The 17,308-nt window shown below is 45.1% G+C and overlaps 1 protein-coding gene across 8 annotated transcripts in view; it reads left to right on the forward strand.

The window, feature by feature from the left end:
* iqsec1a (IQ motif and Sec7 domain ArfGEF 1a) overlaps nucleotides 1–17,308 on the forward strand; it is a 178,831-nt gene that overhangs the window by 88,332 nt on the left and 73,191 nt on the right. Inside the window, exon 1 of one of the 8 annotated variants that reach the window (XM_072656347.1) lies at nucleotides 6,441–6,501. The exons of the other annotated variants lie outside the window; for them this stretch is intronic. Coding sequence (XP_072512448.1) covers nucleotides 6,467–6,501 — 35 coding nt within the window. The 5' untranslated portion in view covers nucleotides 6,441–6,466. Of the gene's footprint in view, nucleotides 1–6,440; nucleotides 6,502–17,308 lie in introns of those variants that run through there. 8 annotated transcript variants of the gene reach the window in all.

The raw sequence follows: 17,308 nt of genomic DNA on the forward strand, positions 1-17,308 counted from the left end.
TGCTGACACAGATGTGCAAATGCACACACACACATACAGCTTGTCTAGTGCCTGTAGAGAAGTACTGCCAATAGAATAATACTCTAGAGCTAGAGGGGGGTGTGAAGCCCCCCAGCATTGAGGAGCTGTGAAGCAGTGGAAGAACTGTGTTCTCTAGAATGATCGATGGTGGTGGAGCTCCATCCAGTACTTTTGGGATGAGTTGGGGAGCTGGGGATGATGAGGTGGGGTGGTGATCACCCAACATCCTGACCTCACTAACGCTCTTGTCGCTGAATGCAGTCAGATACTCACAGCAATGCTGCTTTAAAATCTAGTATTAACCATTTCTTGGACAGTAGAGACAGCTACTTCAACAAGTACAGGATAAGGGTATTTTAATACACTTGATTTTGGAAGAAACAATGAATGAGCAGGCGTCCCAATACTTTTGTCCATATATTGACTGTACCTGCATGCAACCACTGATCAAACTGTCTCCCAGAAAGTGAGAAAAAGAGAGTGATAGCAGAACATGGAGCTTGAGCACAGCCTGAAAAAAAGAAATGCAAAAAAAAACACACCCCACAAACATAGGTTCTAGATAAAAAACAAGTGGAACGTATATCCCGAAAGGTCCAAAAGCAAAAGCTTTGAGTTTCAAATCAATGATCAAATCAATCACACACACAGTTGCAGCCTGTTGGATACACCCGAGGACTCCAGCAGCCTTCTACTGGCTTCTCTAAAAGGTAAGCCAATCGTAGTGGGAATTTCAAGGAATTTTCTCGGAATTCTGCACAGACCCTTTTTTTTGCTACGTAGTTTTTTTGTTATATTGACTTAAGGTCAACCTCAAGCTTCTGCAAGTTAGTGTCTGATACTACTACTACTACTACCAGCAGTTATCACCTCAAGTTATTCCCATCAACTCTCCATTTGCAACGCATTTGAGCACGTAAAAGAACCGCAGTGTCAAATAAACGACTTCCTGCTCATTTGCATTATTCATTAGAGCTGTTCCGAAAGTCTCCGATCAGATTATTTGATCATTAGTCGCATCATTTGAATTGCTAATACACAGTAATCGGTTTTCTGATCATTTCGAGTCTCAGATCAGATTGATTTGTGCGCTAATCTCCTTCCCTCGTCCTTGTGCTGAGGCTAACTGTTCCCATGTGGCTGAAGACGATGAAGTCCTGCTGATTGCTGTCCCGAACGTGGGCTTTGGTTTACGCTTAACTGCGGTGATTTACTGATATCAGTGTCCTGTCAGAAAAAAAGACATTGTATTGATTAGCTAGAACCCATGTTCGTTCTGGGTTGGAAGTACAGATGTAAGAGTCTCGGCTCATACAGGATTAATATACGCTCAGTTCAGTTCAAAGCTGTTGGTGTAGTGTATGGGGTAGGAACACCGCCCTCCTCATGGCAGACTACTCTCTTATATATATATATATAAATATATATATATAGGTGCTAAAAGGGTTCTTTGACCTTTGACCTTGACTCGACTGCATAGAAACCTTTCAAAGGTACCGTATGCACCCATCATAGAGATGGTTCTTTATGAAATTGTGGTATAACCCAAAGAACCTTTGGTGGCACCATCCAGATGCTGACCAGGCAAAAACATCACACTACACCAATAAGAGTCCTTGGGCCAGACTCCTAACTCTGCATGGTCCTCATACTTGTGTCACATCATACTACTGTACTATAGGTCGCTTTGGAGACTGGAGAGCAGCAGTCGTGAATGTAAATTGGCTCACCACTTTTTGGAATCGTCAAAAAACAAATCCTCAATCCAGTTTTTCCTTAATTTGCTTGGTTTCCAGTAGGAAAAATAAAGCTGATAAATATTAGATTTTCATATTTGAAAACAAACAGAGAATCAGAAACCTTTACAGACCAAAAATAAGAGTCCATCTGTGTGATATATTATACAGTCTGGTCACAAGAAGAATATGTACACGAGACTAAAAGACTATTTCAGGATTCGTACAATGTGTACAACCTGTAGTCGGACCCTCGTACATCTACACGAATTGCTGATGCAACCCAGACAGGCAGAAACCAAACCATCTGAACAGAGAATGGTACAAACAACCAGTGAATTCTACACCTAAACCTAATTCTAACCTAAACCTAACCTAAACGGAACAGACTTCACCTCATTGTAAACCTAAACTTAGCCTAATACACCTATACCTAAACTGAATTTTCTGCACCTAGACCTAATTCTAACCACAACCTAAATCTAACCTTAACCTAAATCTAACCTTAACCAACCCCACCTCAATATAAACCTAAACTTAACCTACTACACCTAAACCTAAACGTAACCTACTACACCTAAACCTAAACTTAACCTACTACTACACCTAAACCTAAATGTAACCTACTATACCTAAACCTAAACTTAACCTACTACACCTACACCTAAACCTAAACTTAACCTACTATACCTAAACCTAAACTTAACCTACTACTACACCTAAACCTAAACTTAACCTACTACTACACCTAAACATAAACGTAACCTACTACACCTAAACCTAAACTTAACCTACTACATCTGAACCTAAACTTAACCTACTACACCTGAACCTAAACTTAACCTACTACACCTGAACCTAAACCTAACCTCCTACACCTAAACCTAAACTTAACCTATTACACCTAAACCTAAATGTAACCTACTATACCTAAACCTAAACTTAACCTACTACACCTACACCTAAACTTATCCTACTATACCTAAACCTAAAGTTAACCTACTATACCTAAACCTAAACTTAACCTATTACACCTACACCTAAACCTAAACTTAACCTATTACACCTAAACCTAAATGTAACCTACTATACCTAAACCTAAACTTAACCTACTACTACACCTAAACCTAAACTTAACCTACTACTACACCTAAACATAAACGTAACCTACTATACCTAAACCTAAACTTAACCTACTACACCTAAACCTAAACTTAACCTACTACACCTGAACCTAAACTTAACCTACTACACCTGAACCTAAACCTAACCTCCTACACCTAAACCTAAACTTAACCTATTACACCTAAACCTAAAGTTAACCTACTATACCTAAACCTAAACTTAACCTATTACACCTACACCTAAACCTAAAGTTAACCTACTATACCTAAACCTAAACTTAACCTACTACTACACCTAAACCTAAACTTAACCTACTACTACACCTAAACATAAACGTAACCTACTATACCTAAACCTGAACTTAACCTACTACACCTAAACCTAAACTTAACCTTAACCTACTACACCTGAACCTAAACCTAACCTACTACACCTGAACCTAAACTTAACCTACTACACCTTAACTTAATTCTAACCTTAACCTAAACCTAAACTTAACCAACTTCACATCAATATAAACCTAAACGTAACCTACTAAACCTAAACCTAACCTACTACACCTTAACTTAATTCTATCCTTAACCTAAACTTAACCAACATTACCTTAATATAAACCTAAACATAACCAACTACACCTAAACTTAAACTTAACCCACTACACCTAAACCTAAACTTAACCCAGCCTACTTTACACTGTACTCTTGCACGTCTGTCTGTTCAGAACAGATGAAAGGAAGCCTTCAGCATTATTATCCTTTGTACCAAACCCAACCCCCAGCGTGACTTTGGAGTACTGTTACACCCCTGAACGGGAGCCATAGTGGTCTGGAGAAAATAATGTGGGACAATATTATGTTCATTAAAAGCTTAAAATGACAGTGATTATAATATTAGACTGCTTTAGGCTCTTTTACTCTCGCCTCTTAATTTGAGCAACACACCCCACAAAACCGCCAGCAGTTGGGGAAGGGATGCAGCTCGGCTCGCCCTCGGCTACTGCAGGTTTACGAAATCCTCTCTCTATCAATTACATTAACAGCACTGAAACTGGATTCAAGGTCCAGATATGAAGACTTGGGCTCTAGGTTTTTCTGGTTCTTTAAACCTATAAAAGGTTCTGTACACATCGCTATTACTAAATGCTACTGGAAACATGCGTCTTTATGGAACAAAAAGTGACCATTTGACCATTAAAGAATAACTTTATTATCTGCAAGTCTTTGGCGTAGGCCTCGTCATTGACCCGGGTCTTGTAACATCTAGACCCCCTGCAGATCCTGCATGCAAAAGTCAGGGGTGGAGCCAACCCCCCCACTGGCAAGTGGTGGTGGCGCCGGCGTGTAGGGAGTAGAACGTGTAGGGTGGGCTGCAGCCGCCTCAGCACCCCCACGTTCCATGTTGCAGATACCGTCCTAGCATTCCGAATCAATACCGTTGAATTATGACCTTCAGATTGATACATAAACACATTAGCCAGTCAAGCTAACATTTGCCGATTGGTAGCTCTTGACCGCTGCTTTAACCACACTGAGCTCTGATCGATAGCCACTTATTTCCATTCAAGCCCAATGGGCCTTATTCTCCAACCGCCCTTAAAAAGTAGTATCTAGTAGTAAATCTAGTAGAAAGCCTTCGTCCCTGGACAGTAGAGAGACAGTCACTCCAACAAAAACAGGATCAACTCTTTTTTAATACCTTTGATTTTTTTTAAAAGAGCAGGTGTCCCAATACTTTTGTCCTTTCGTTCCCCATCGCCATTCGCTTTGTTCCTGATTCAGATCTCTTCTTTCTTAAGGTCTCTTTGCCAGAGTTACTATATGTGGAGACAGAGGAGTCGTGTCGCAACCGTTGGCAACCTGTGTTGAACTTGAGTTATTAATAATCTCCTCCCTGATGAACAGTGGCTGTGGCTGTGCGTCTACACTATTGGGTTGATCTGACAGGCGGCGCAGAGGAACAGCTGGTTTGAACCCGAGCTTCCCGAGGATCGTCTCCTAAGTCTTGTCTTGGCATCTTTAATTCAGTGTTAGCTGGGAGCTGAAAGTGATGTGTGATGAATGGCTGAATTTGCATAGCAGATAACAAAGACGATGTTGCGAGCGAGTGAGCTTTAAACCCTTACTGGAGATCATCCCAGGTGGCACATCTCATCACAGCTCGCTCTAATGTATGTAAATAATAAATTATCAGATGCTTATCAGAAGAATTGGTTTCGCAGGCTGAGGAGGATCTGAGGAGGATCTGAGGAGGATCTGCATATAAATGAAAGGAGGCGTTAGCATATTTAACACAGACGCTTGTAATCTCGGGCATTGGTGGGTGTAATCTAGGTGCTCTTCAGCGTCCTTTCAGTGGGCTTAGTCTGTGGATTGATATCGTAAAAGGGTATGACCAGTACTTAATAAAATAATCGGCCATTTTTAATTGGATGGAGACATTGAAGTAGTTCAAATCATCTCTGCATTGGTGGCTTATAAGTGTATCTCCCCAACTGCCTGCCTCATCCCAAAAGAATTGGATGGCGCACCACCGTCATTCCAGAGTTTGCTCCACAGCTCAATGCTTGGGTCTTCATACTTCTCTATATGGTAATACATCTCTACAGGGACAGTGCGACTTAAAGTAGCTGAACGCATTCATTTGAAGGTGTGTCCACAAACATTTGGACACACCATGTATCTGTAGCCATATTGCCCACCGTTGCTCCATTTGACCCACTGGAATGAGGCGTAGAATGGCAGGAGCGAGTACAGGAACGGGACTTCCACTGCAGTTGCTGTAGCATAATTCTGAAAGGGCCTTATTATGCCGTCCCCTACCAGCGCCAGAAATCTCGGCTTTACAGAGTCTGAGTGTAGCTCGGTTCTGCTGCCAGAGAGGAACAATGGCGCGTCTGTATGCTTTAGCTGCTCTGTAAACAAGAACAAGCCTGTGCACACTTTTTCTACATTGCTATTATTCTCCAGCAGCCCATCTGAACTTTAGCCTGCTTGTGAGCGTAGGCTAACCTCCCCTCCACGCTTGGATGCTGCTCTGAGGGCATAGACTTATTTGGACGTGGTCCTGGTTCTAGTTGTTGTTGGAACACGCAGGTCATTTCCGTGAGGGGCCAGCCTATAGCCCCGCAGGCCGAGGGGGGAATTGCTGGCTTGAGGAATTTGAGGAGAGGAGAAAGGCACTGAGAAGACGAGGCTGGAGTCGGGAGGAAGGCTGTATCGCCTTTGTTTAGGATGGATAATTGGGGTATGTGGAAGTAGCGGTGAGCTCGGGAAGTCTGTGGTCAGCCTAGTCCACTTTGAACGCGCAGTGGGTTCAGGAACCAGCGGAGAACTTGATTATGAAAGGGGAACAACCAGGGGAACGAACTGCAAGACTTCGGGAAACTGAAGTTTCATTTTTTGTTGGTGGTGATGCAGTCGGTGGGAAGCGTCTTTCCTAGACGTTCTCCAGCGTTCTTCAGCGATGCCTCTGCTAGACTGGGCCTGCTAGACCGGGAGCCGTCTTCCCGGCGCATGGCATGTTTTTTTTTACACTAAAGAATGTCACAGGTCTCGTCGGGTGATGTCCCGGCTCTGTGGAATGCCATGTGGAAGTATTGCATCTCCTCCAGAACCCGAAGGTAGGAGGTGTGTGTGTTGGTGTGGTCTTGTCTGTGGGCAAGTGCACTGTAAAAAATGAGGGTGTGACATCATCTTAAACCAAGTAGATCATTCAGGTGAAGGTGTCTTATTGGCAGATGTTTCCAGCAGGTTAACACAGGGAGCTGAGGGTAGGACTGTTGAAGCTCTAGAGAGCATGCCAGGTCTGAAAGGACATCACTGAGACCTTTACCATGAACCGGTAGAAGAGTCCTAAACACTGACGTTATGTTTATTTGCATTTATTGTAATGTAATAAAAAGCAAATTACAGATAGACACTCTAACTGACCACTGATGTTATGTTACATAGAGTTTATAATAATGTTATATAGAGTTAATTCCAGATAGACACTCTCACTGACCACTGAATCTATGTTTATTTGGGTTTATTCTAATGTTATATAGAGTTAATTACAGGTAGACACTCTCACTGACCACTGACATTATGTTTATTTGGGTTATTCTAAGGTTATATAGAGTTAATTACAGGTAGACACTCTCACTGACCACTGAATCTATGTTTATTTGGGTTTATTCTAATGTTATATAGAGTTAATTACAGGTAGACACTCTCACTGACCACTGACATTATGTTTATTTGGGTTATTCTAAGGTTATATAGAGTTAATTACAGGTAGACATTCTCACTGACCACTGACTTTATGTTTATTTGGGTTTATTATAATGTTATATACAGTTATTACAGGTAGACACTCTCACTGACCACTGACTTTATGTTTATTTGGGTTTATTCTAATGTTATATAGAGTATTACAGATAGACACTCTTACTGACCACTGACATTATGCTTATTAGGGTTTATTCTAATGTTATATAGAGTTTTAAAGGTAGACACTCTCACTGCTAGGGTAAATAATTGTACATGTGACGGTATATGACTTGATTTTATGAATGTGGAAATGATGAGTGTGTGCTTGCTTTCAGTTTGACCACATGCTCACATTAGTTCCTCTAAAGTCCAGCTGGTCAGTTCCTCGGATTATGAAATTGGCCTCTTTCAGTTTCCTAGAAAAGGTATCAAAGCATCTCCAGGTGGTTCTTCTCTGTTAGCCTTTATGCCTGAGGTTTCTTCAGGGCAATGCGTTCGGCTGTTTAGAGAAAATGAAAGCGTCAATTCATGGCAGCAGAAACTCAACGCCTCTTCAACCCTGCTTTACTGTGAAGGACCGTGGTGACACCGTAGAACCTGGGCAACCTGATCCGATCATATATCTGTCTGAGCAAGGCGAGGGTATCATTTATTTACAGCATGTGCACGCACTCAGCTTTTGGGTGCCTGATTCGAGACTCAAGCACTTGAGTTTTCCACAGCTCAGTGCTGGCTTTCACAAGCTGACACCTGGCAGGCTTCTACCTGGCTTTCAGCGACTTCACTTCTGTCGCACCAAGTCGCAGACTGTTTGCTTTCGTGGCGGAGGAAGCTTAGGAACAAGCATGGATCAGACTGAGGAACTTGTGGAGCTTGTGTGACGGACTTTACAAAGGGAATATGTGTCTGTGTAATATACGAGGGAAGAAGCCGATCTGCTCTGTCTGTGGCTGCTGCTTCTGAGGCTCCAGCTGGCTGGTCTGTGCTTCTACCAGCCCTGAGGTGAGCAGAACGTGGGCTTTGGTCAGTACTCCATCTGTTGTGTTCTGATACAACCTACTGAAAGCTGAAGCAATACAGACAGAAGGTGATTCCAGTTGGGTGAGTATTATGTTCTAGACTCTTTAAGACAGACGTCCCAAAGGGTTCTTCTGACCAGTGCCATGGACTCTTCATAGGTTCTTCAATCAGTGGTTTAAAGAGCTTAGAGAGTTTGGTCCTCCAGGGTTTGTGGTGCAGGCCATGAATATGTCATTACAGAGGTCATACACCATGCAACAGATAAGCCATAACATTAAAACCACCTGCCTAATATTGTGTAGGTCTCCCCTGTGCCACCAGGACAGCTCTGGCCCTTTGAGGGTGTCCTGTGGTATCTGGCATCACAAAGTTAGCAGCAGATCCTGAATCCTGTAAGTTGTGAGGTGGGCGGGGTCTCCATGAGGCTCAATGAGCCTTTTGGGGCACTTTTGGTAGGTACTGACCACTCACTGCGTATGAGGAACACCCCACAAGACCTGCTGATGTATTGGAGATGTTCTGACCCAGTCGTTTACACCCGCCTTAACACCCACCTTCCTCTTATTGGAGGCAGATACACTCTGACCTCACCGCCTGAATAATTGTCTTTAGTGTGTTCGATGGAGGTCTCAAACAGGGGGCTCTCCTGGTCTTAAACATTGGGACCACTCAGAGTGAGCTGTCCTGCTGGTTGGGGATTGGACTGGGGTGTCCCTGTGTAGTCTGTGTAGCTGAAGTGAAAGTGAGATCACGGGGGTTGTGGGTTTTATTGGCTTTCTAATGCCACAGGAAAGCTGCTGCTGCGGAGAGTCTCACACCTGCACCCCCTCACACCGTCCCATTACTAACCAGTAACTGTCAGGAGGGCTTTTCCAGGCTTTTGGCTTTTACAATGCTTTTGATCTCTCTCTCTCTCTCTCTCTCTCTCTCTCTCTCTTTCTTTCTTTCTGAATCGCTCTTTCTTTCTGAATCTCTCTCTCTCTCTCCCTCTCTCTCTCTCTCTCTCTCTCTCTCTTAATGATTCTCTCTCTCTCTCTCTCTCTCTCTCTCTCTCTTTCTTTCTGAATCTCTCTTTCTCTCTCTGTCTCTTTCTGAATCGCTCTTTCTTTCTGAATCTCTCTCTCTCTCTCTTTCCCTCTCTCTCTCTCTCTCTCTTTCTGAATCTCTCTTTCTCTCTCTCTCTCTTTCTGAATCGCTCTTTCATTCTGAATCTCTCTCTCTCTCTTTCCCTCTCTTTCTCTCTCTGTCTCTTTCTGAATCGCTCTTTCTTTCTGAATCTCTCTCTCTCTTTCTTTCTGAATCTCTCTCTCTCTCTCTTTCTGAATCGCTCTTTCTTTCTGAATCTCTCTCTCTCTCTTTCTGAATCTCACTCTCTCTCTTTCACTCTCTTTCTCTCTCTCTCTCTTTCTGAATCGCTCTTTCTTTCTGATGCTCTCTCTCTCTTTCTGAATCTCTCTCTCTCTCTCTCTCTCTCTCTCTCTCTCTCTCTCTCTCTCTCTTTCTCTCTCTCTCTCTTTCTCTCTCTCTCCTTCTATCTCTCTCTCTCTCTCTCTCTCTCTCGTGCCGCGTTTGTGCCCAGACTGCATTGACTTACATAACGGCATGTGAGCAGAGGGGGAGGAGCCTGACCAATGAGCTCATGTTGCTGCAGTGCAGTGTGTGTGTGTGTGTGTGTGTGTAAGTGTGTGTGTGTGTAAGTGTGTGAAGTGGTGTTTGCTTTGCATTCGGTTTTCCTAAAATCAGGATTCTTCCAGCTGAATCCACTGCGCATGCTATGGTCAGCTCTACTCAGCTCCCTCCAGCGCTGGACTCTCCATATGGCAGTGGGGTCGCGCTCCTACAGTGGAGGCACAGCAGCTCAGGGTTTGGAGTGAGCTTTGATTTGAGGGAATCAGAATCCAGCAGACCCTCCGAATCAGTGTGCAGCTCCCATTCCTCAGGCAAATAAGCAGTGGGCCGTCAGCTGTCCTGCTGTTTCTCGGCCAGCTGTGTGTCGCTGCATCAATAGTCCAGGCCTGAGATCTTTAACAGAAGTAAATTGGGATGACATGAGGCTGCGAAGCCTGGATAAATGGATCTGACAGAACCAACCAATGACTCAGTAGATTTTACCATGCTGATAAACATCACACCAGCTAACAAACTCCCAAACAACATCCAACATCCAAGGAAGGAGAGCGCCATTTACCCGCCCGGCCAATTGAGAGAGCACAGCCATTTGTGCTTTCTAGGACTCTGGCTGCTGATGGCAAAGCAGCATGGCTCAGGATTTGACCCCTGGTGACCCCCGGGCCTTAGTGGAGTGGAGGCCGGCACAGGCGTCTGTTAGCTGGGGACCCGGTGCTTGTCTCCCAGTATGTCGGCTGCATCGTTAGCAGTTGGAAAAGAGACAGTGGCTGGCTTTGCACGTACTGAAGGAGACGTGTCCTTACCTTCCTAGAGTCGGGTGCATTGCTAGTGCTAGTGCTAGGGGAAGTTATGAATGGGGGGCAGAACCATGGTCATCCACCATCCATCTATTTTTAAGATGGATTTTAAGATTGTGAGACTCATTCAGGTCAGATTTCTCGCTCAGATTTGATCTTTCTGATTTCTCATTGAAGAAGCATTGCCAGGAATCGGACGTGTACCCTATCGGATATGCACCCCATGTAGGACCCTGTATCTCCAAAACAGCCACTTTACAGAAGGACAACACTTCTTAACCCCTTAAAAAACCAATGAAGCTCCAGAGGGCGGGTAGTGTTATTACACCGTAGTGCGTTAATGTCACTTTGTGCCACACTGAGGGTCCTTCAGGGGGGGTTCTCAAAGTCAGGCCTCCTTCCATGTCTCCTTAATTAGACTGAACTGTGAGAAATTACAGACTAGTCTCTAAAACCAACGCTGCTGCTTGAAAACAGTCATTAAAGTGTAGTTTATTCTAGACTCGCAATCCATGACCCATTTAGGCCGTACTTTCACACATCTAAGTGTGTGTGTATGTGTGTGTGTGTGTGTGTGTGTTTGTGTGTGTGCACACATTTGTATGACCAGTTCATGGTTCAAGCCAAGTCATGTGATCACTACTGCTGAAAATGCTTCAATCCAGTATTCCATAATGATATACTGTACATATCCAGACTATATGTCCAAATATTTTGTTCTCTGAAATGATGGATGGTGGTGCTCCATCCGGTACGTTTGGGATGAGTTGGGGAACTGAATGCAGTCAAATCTTCACAGCAATGCTCCTCTAAAAGCTAGTAGAAAATCTTCTAATCTAAAAAGGCTAACATCTAACATTACACTATCGCCGCTGCAGTACCTGCACGGGTTTCCAATTTGTTAAGCTGGCAGGATGTAAATAACAGGGTGGTAAATAAGCACTAAATAAGCCTCATTCGCTATTTATGCATGAAATACCAACTTAAATTCTGAGTAAATGTATTCTACTGCAGCTTCAGTGATAAATGATGGACTTTATTAAAAAAGGTTTATTATATAAAAATCATAGAAACGAGTAAAAAACACAGCAAAGCGTTCAGCAGCAGAGCGTTCAGCAGCAGAGTGTTCAGCAGCAGAGCGTTCAGCAGCAGAGTGTTCAGCAGCAGAGTGTTCAGCAGCAGAGCGTTCAGCAGCAGAGCAATCAGCAGCAAAGCATTCAGCAGCAAAGCGTTCAGCAGCAGAGCGTTCAGCAGCAGAGCGTTCAGCAGCAGAGTGTTCAGCAGCAAAGCATTCAGCAGCAAAGCGTTCAGCAGCAGAGCGTTCAGCAGCAGAGCGTTCAGCAGCAAAGCATTCAGCAGCAGAGCATTCAGCAGCAGAGCGATCCGCAGCAAAGCATTCAGCAGCAAAGCATTCAGCAGCAAAGCATTCAGCAGCAGAGCGATCCGCAGCAAAGCAATCACCAGCAAAGCGTTCAGCAGCAAAGCGTTCAGCAGCAGAGCATTCAGCAGCAGAGCGTTCAGCAGCAGAGCGATCCGCAGCAAAGCAATCACCAGCAAAGCGTTCAGCAGCAAAGCGTTCAGCAGCAGAGCATTCAGCAGCAGAGCGTTCAGCAGCAGAGCGATCCGCAGCAAAGCAATCACCAGCAAAGCGTTCAGCAGCAAAGCGTTCAGCAGCAGAGCATTCAGCAGCAGAGTGTTCAGCAGCAGAGCGTTCAGCAGCAAAGCATTCAGCAGCAGAGCGTTCAGCAGCAGAGCGTTCAGCAGCAGAACGTTCAGCAGCAGAGCGTTCAGCAGCAGAGCGTTCAGCAGCAGAACGTTCAGCAGCAGAGCGTTCAGCAGCAGAGCGTTCAGCAGCAAAGCGTTCAGCAACAGAGCGTTCAGCAGCAGAGCGTTCAGCAGCAGAGCGTTCAGCAGCAAAGCATTCAGCAGCAGAGCATTCAGCAGCAGAGCGTTCAGCAGCAGAGCGTTCAGCAGCAAAGCATTCAGCAGCAGAGCATTCAGCAGCAGAGCGTTCAGCAGCAGAGCGTTCAGCAGCAAAGCATTCAGCAGCAGAGCATTCAGCAGCAGAGCGTTCAGCAGCAGAGCGTTCAGCAGCAGAGCGTTCAGCAGCAGAGCAATCAGCAGCAGAGCGTTCAGCAGCAGAGCAATCAGCAGCAGAGCGTTCAGCAGCAGAGCGTTCAGCAGCAGAGCGTTCAGCAGCAGAGCGTTCAGCAGCAGAGCAATCAGCAGCAGAGCGTTCAGCAGCAGAGCAATCAGCAGCAGAGCGTTCAGCAGCAGAGCGTTCAGCAGCAGAGCGTTCAGCAGCAGAGCAATCAGCAGCAGAGCGTTCAGCAGCAGAGCAATCAGCAGCAGAGCGTTCAGCAGCAGAGCGTTCAGCAGCAGAGCGTTCAGTAGCAGAGCAATCAGCAGCAGAGCGTTCAGCAGCAGAGCGATCAGCAGCAGAGCGTTCAGCAGCAGAGCGTTCAGCAGCCTCGCTAACGGTTCTCTGTTGTCTGCTTTGCTTTGGTGTCACTGATCAAACCAGCTCTGGCTGTGGCCAAGACCTCCTTGTTCCATACAAACACACACAAAAACATAAACACACACACACATACACACACTGCTATAATGAGCTCCCTTGAGCGGCTGTGGAACTGAAGTCACTCACAGAGTAAAACCCAGCCAACACCCAGGATTAAATCCAGCCATTAGCACCACACCAATTAGGGCTGCACAGCATACTGCTAGTTCTGCATGTGTAGGTTTTAGACTTTTTATAGGGGAACTCCACTGCTTTTCCCTTCAGATTTCTTTACAGTGGTGTTGATGGAAAATTAGGGGTCACCAGGAGTCAACAGCAAGGAGAAATCCCTCACTGTGAGTCGTACCTTCATTTTTTAAATGTATTTATGTATTTATTTATTTATTTATGTATTTATTTATGACAGTGAGTATAGAGTATATATATATATATTTTTTTTTTTTTAGTTTAAGACCACATTACAAAGTAGTTTCACACAGTTTTCCTCTCGTCCAGTTGTATCTCTCTGTCTTCACTGAATTTCTAAAAAACAATAAATCATATAATCACATAAGTCATATAAATAAAGGCTATTTTATGGGCTTTAGATTTAATGTGAGCGAACAGAATATAAGAGACAGATACTTTATTGATCCTGAAGGAAATCTAGCACCTATACAGCACAGTAATACAATACAATAATAAGGGTGGCACAATACAGTATAAAAAATCCAGCCACAGCAAAAACATTATTAACTATTGATGATACCATCAACTACAGGTACATAGACAGATCTCCCTCATTACAATCAGGCATGAATTAGGTTTAACTATATGTTATAAAATATAGCTATATTCACATATTCATATTCTAACCCCTTACATCTACAACTATACTAATTATACCAAGAGGGAATAATGAAAAGAATATAAATAAAAGCTCTTAATCTGTTAATAGATCCATGACAGGACGACCGGCCCGTCCCATTTTATATCTTTTGGATCTATAGCTTATATGTGTGTATGTGTGTGTGTGTGTGTGTGTGTGTGTGTGTGTGGTTGGGTGTCTGGGGTCATCGATTTAATTGTAATACCGGAGGTATTTCTTAGACCTCCCCCCTCTACGCCATCAGCTAGTATAGGATCCTGTGGGATATTCTGCTGAAACAACCCTTTTAAGAGTATGGGACACATCTCACCCCCCACCCCCCGAACCCCCCAGCATATGGATGCCCACCAGAGTCAGTAATGGGATATACAAGTAATATACAGTATACAGTAATGGGGTTATACAAGGGCCCCATCTGGGCTGTACACTACATATGGGGCCTAGATGGGACTCATATCAGATTAAGGTGAGCTGTTACCATGGGGCCCTTTTGAGAAGCCCTACTACAGAGAGTCCCAGTAAGCCACTCATGCCCACCTGGGACCCACATTAAAAAATCTTAATTTAATATGCCCACATTTGCAATGTGTGCGTGTGTGTGTGACCTTTGGGCTTTTGGATTGCACCAGTATTGCCACACATTTCAGCTTGTGTTTCCCCCTCGCTGTTCGTCATGTCTCTCAGTGTAGCATCATCTAATAGCAGTAATGGTCTTCTTGGGGGCTGCAGATGGCAGTGCTTTTCTAGCTCCTTCAGTTTCAGGTTCCTGCGCTGATCCGTGATCATCTTGCTCCCTCTAGAGGTGAGAAAACTGTTCACAAAATGGCCACTCAGCCAGTCTGAACACACACCGGCCCATTTCGTACAGCTCCCCCAGCTCGCCTGTGGAGGTGCCGTGGTATCAGGGCCTTGGATTTCTGCAGTGCTGATGTCTCCGGAGCTCTCCTCCCTCCTGGGGCTGTTGTGTCCGTACAGTGAGGACAGATGCGGCCAGATGTGAAGCTCATGGATGATTCAGTGGGATGGCCTTTGCCTCGCTCCTTCACACTGATGGAGGACCACCAGCCTTCAGCCACAGCCTGCTGCCAGGATCACGCCAGAAACACTCAGAGGCACATTGCACATACAGCAAAAGTTTAGACACCCCTGATCAGCCATAACAATAGCATCTGTCCAGGGCTGGATACATTAGGCAGCAAGTGAACCGTCAGTTCTTGGAGGCAATGATCAAGGGTAAGCTGTGATGTTCTAGACGACTGGGTCGGAACATCTCCAGAACACCAGGCAGGTCTTGAGGGGTTTTCCTGGTATGCAGTGGTCAGTACCTACCAAAAGTGCTCCAAGGCCAGACAACCGGTCATTGGAGCACAATGCACACTGATGTTATGGAGACCCTACCTTACAACTAACAGGACTTAGGAGGATCTGCTGCTGACGCCTTCTTCAGAGGTCTTGTGTGTGAGTCCATGGTACGACAGGTCAGGGTAGGTTGGGCAGCACAAGGGGGACCTGGGACATTATTAGGCCGGTGGTTTTAATGTTATGGCTGATCAATCAATGGAGGCTCAAGAATACACATAACTTAACCAGGAGTGCAGAAACATTTCACTTGACAAAAGTATTGGGACACCTTCTCATTTCTTGTTTCTTCTGAAATCAAAAAGGGTATCAAGAAAGAGCTTATTCTGCGTTTGTTGGAGTAACTGTTCTCTAGGGAAGGCTTATATGTGAGGCTTCCAGCATTGCCTGTGAGGATTTGATTGCATTCAGCAACAAGATAGAGCTAGAGCAACAAACTCCCCAAGAGCAACAAACTTCCCAACTCATGCCAGTCCAAAGTGCTGGATGGAGCTCCACCATCCATCATTCCAGTGAACACAGTTCTTCCACTGCTCCACAGCTCAATACTCCTGGGGGGCTTTATGCTTGATACCCCTCTACTAGCCCACCCCTGGCATTACGCAGCAGCATGGTGCCAATAGGTTCATGATGTTTATCTGCTCCAGAGAGTCCTAATCTATTGACAGTACTTCTCTACCGGGACTAGACAAGGTGTCCACATAAATTCGGACAACATAGTGTATGCACATCATTTCTCTCTCCATTGCAGCCTGGTATGATGGCGGTCTCGGCTGGTGAGGAGAGCTGTACTCCGTGTTCCAGATGTTTTTAGTGTCGAGCTCTTAGGGCGCTTGTTAACTCCAGCTGAGTTCTGCGCCGCATGGAGCCCCGCTACAGGCCGGGTCGAACACGATACTGACCCATCTGCTGAGACGTGTGGAAAGCTAACAGTACAGAGGGGGGCAGCTGTTGGCTGTGTGCTTTGGCTGTGTAAATAAGCTTTAATTCACTGTAGTCTGGGCCCATTATGGCTCCTCTGTTCTAACCCCCTGCAGAGACTTCTGGCTTGCCCTAGCGCTCTTTATGTTCTCAGATAATTGGCTGCCATGGAGACACAGTGGAGCTAATAAAGGAGCTTCCTCTTTGTTTGGTGTGTAGCTCTTTAAATCTTTCTCTGGAGTAATGGCCTGGAGGTTTTTTGGCCATTTAGGTCCAGCTGCTTGTGTTGCTGTTGCTCTCCTGGTCCTCTAGGTCTCCAGTCGGCACTGCGTGCGGTTAGCTAGCTGAAGAGATTGTAGTTGGGCCTGGTAGGGTTAGCTGTTAGCCTAGCACCTGCTTAGTTCCCTGGTCTTTGTGTGTGTGGCTTTCACGACCGTTCCCTGGCATGGTTTCTAGCTTCTCCCAAAGTAGCCACTGCATTTAGACGGCCTTAGACGGCTTTCGCTAGTGGACTGGGTGCATGTAGCTTTAGGTCAAATTGACCTTAGGATTAGTCAGTGTTCAAGAATGCTGTCCAGCGCTGACACTGTCAGTTGTTCATGGTTTAGGATGCTAGCCTAAGAGAAGTAGTTGTAGTTGGGTCTTGTAGGGTTAGCTGCTAGCCCAGCACCTGTCTGGCACCTGCTTGGTTCCCTGGGCTTCGTATGTGGCCTTCTCAACTGTTTCCTGGCTGCCGGGTGGCTGCCTTATTATTGGTGGGGCTTTCTATGTGTGGAGCTTCACCTGGTCAGCTTGCATTAGCTTTTTAGCCTTTTAGGCCTCACTTCCCCCAAAGTAGCCACTGCATTTGGCCTTGGACGGCTTTCGCTAGTGGACTGAGTGCACGTAGCTTTAGCTCAAATTGACCTTAGGATTAGTCAGTGTTCAAGAATGCTGTCCAGCGGTGAAACCGTCAATTCTTCATGGTTTAGGATGCTAGCTGAAGAGATTGTAGTTGGGTCTTGTAGGGTTAGCTGTTAGCCTAGCACTTGCTTGGTTCCCTGGGCTTCGTATGTGGCCTT

The sequence above is a fragment of the Salminus brasiliensis genome, chromosome 14 (assembly GCF_030463535.1).
Source record: "Salminus brasiliensis chromosome 14, fSalBra1.hap2, whole genome shotgun sequence".
NCBI classification, from domain to species: Eukaryota; Metazoa; Chordata; class Actinopteri; order Characiformes; family Bryconidae; genus Salminus; species Salminus brasiliensis.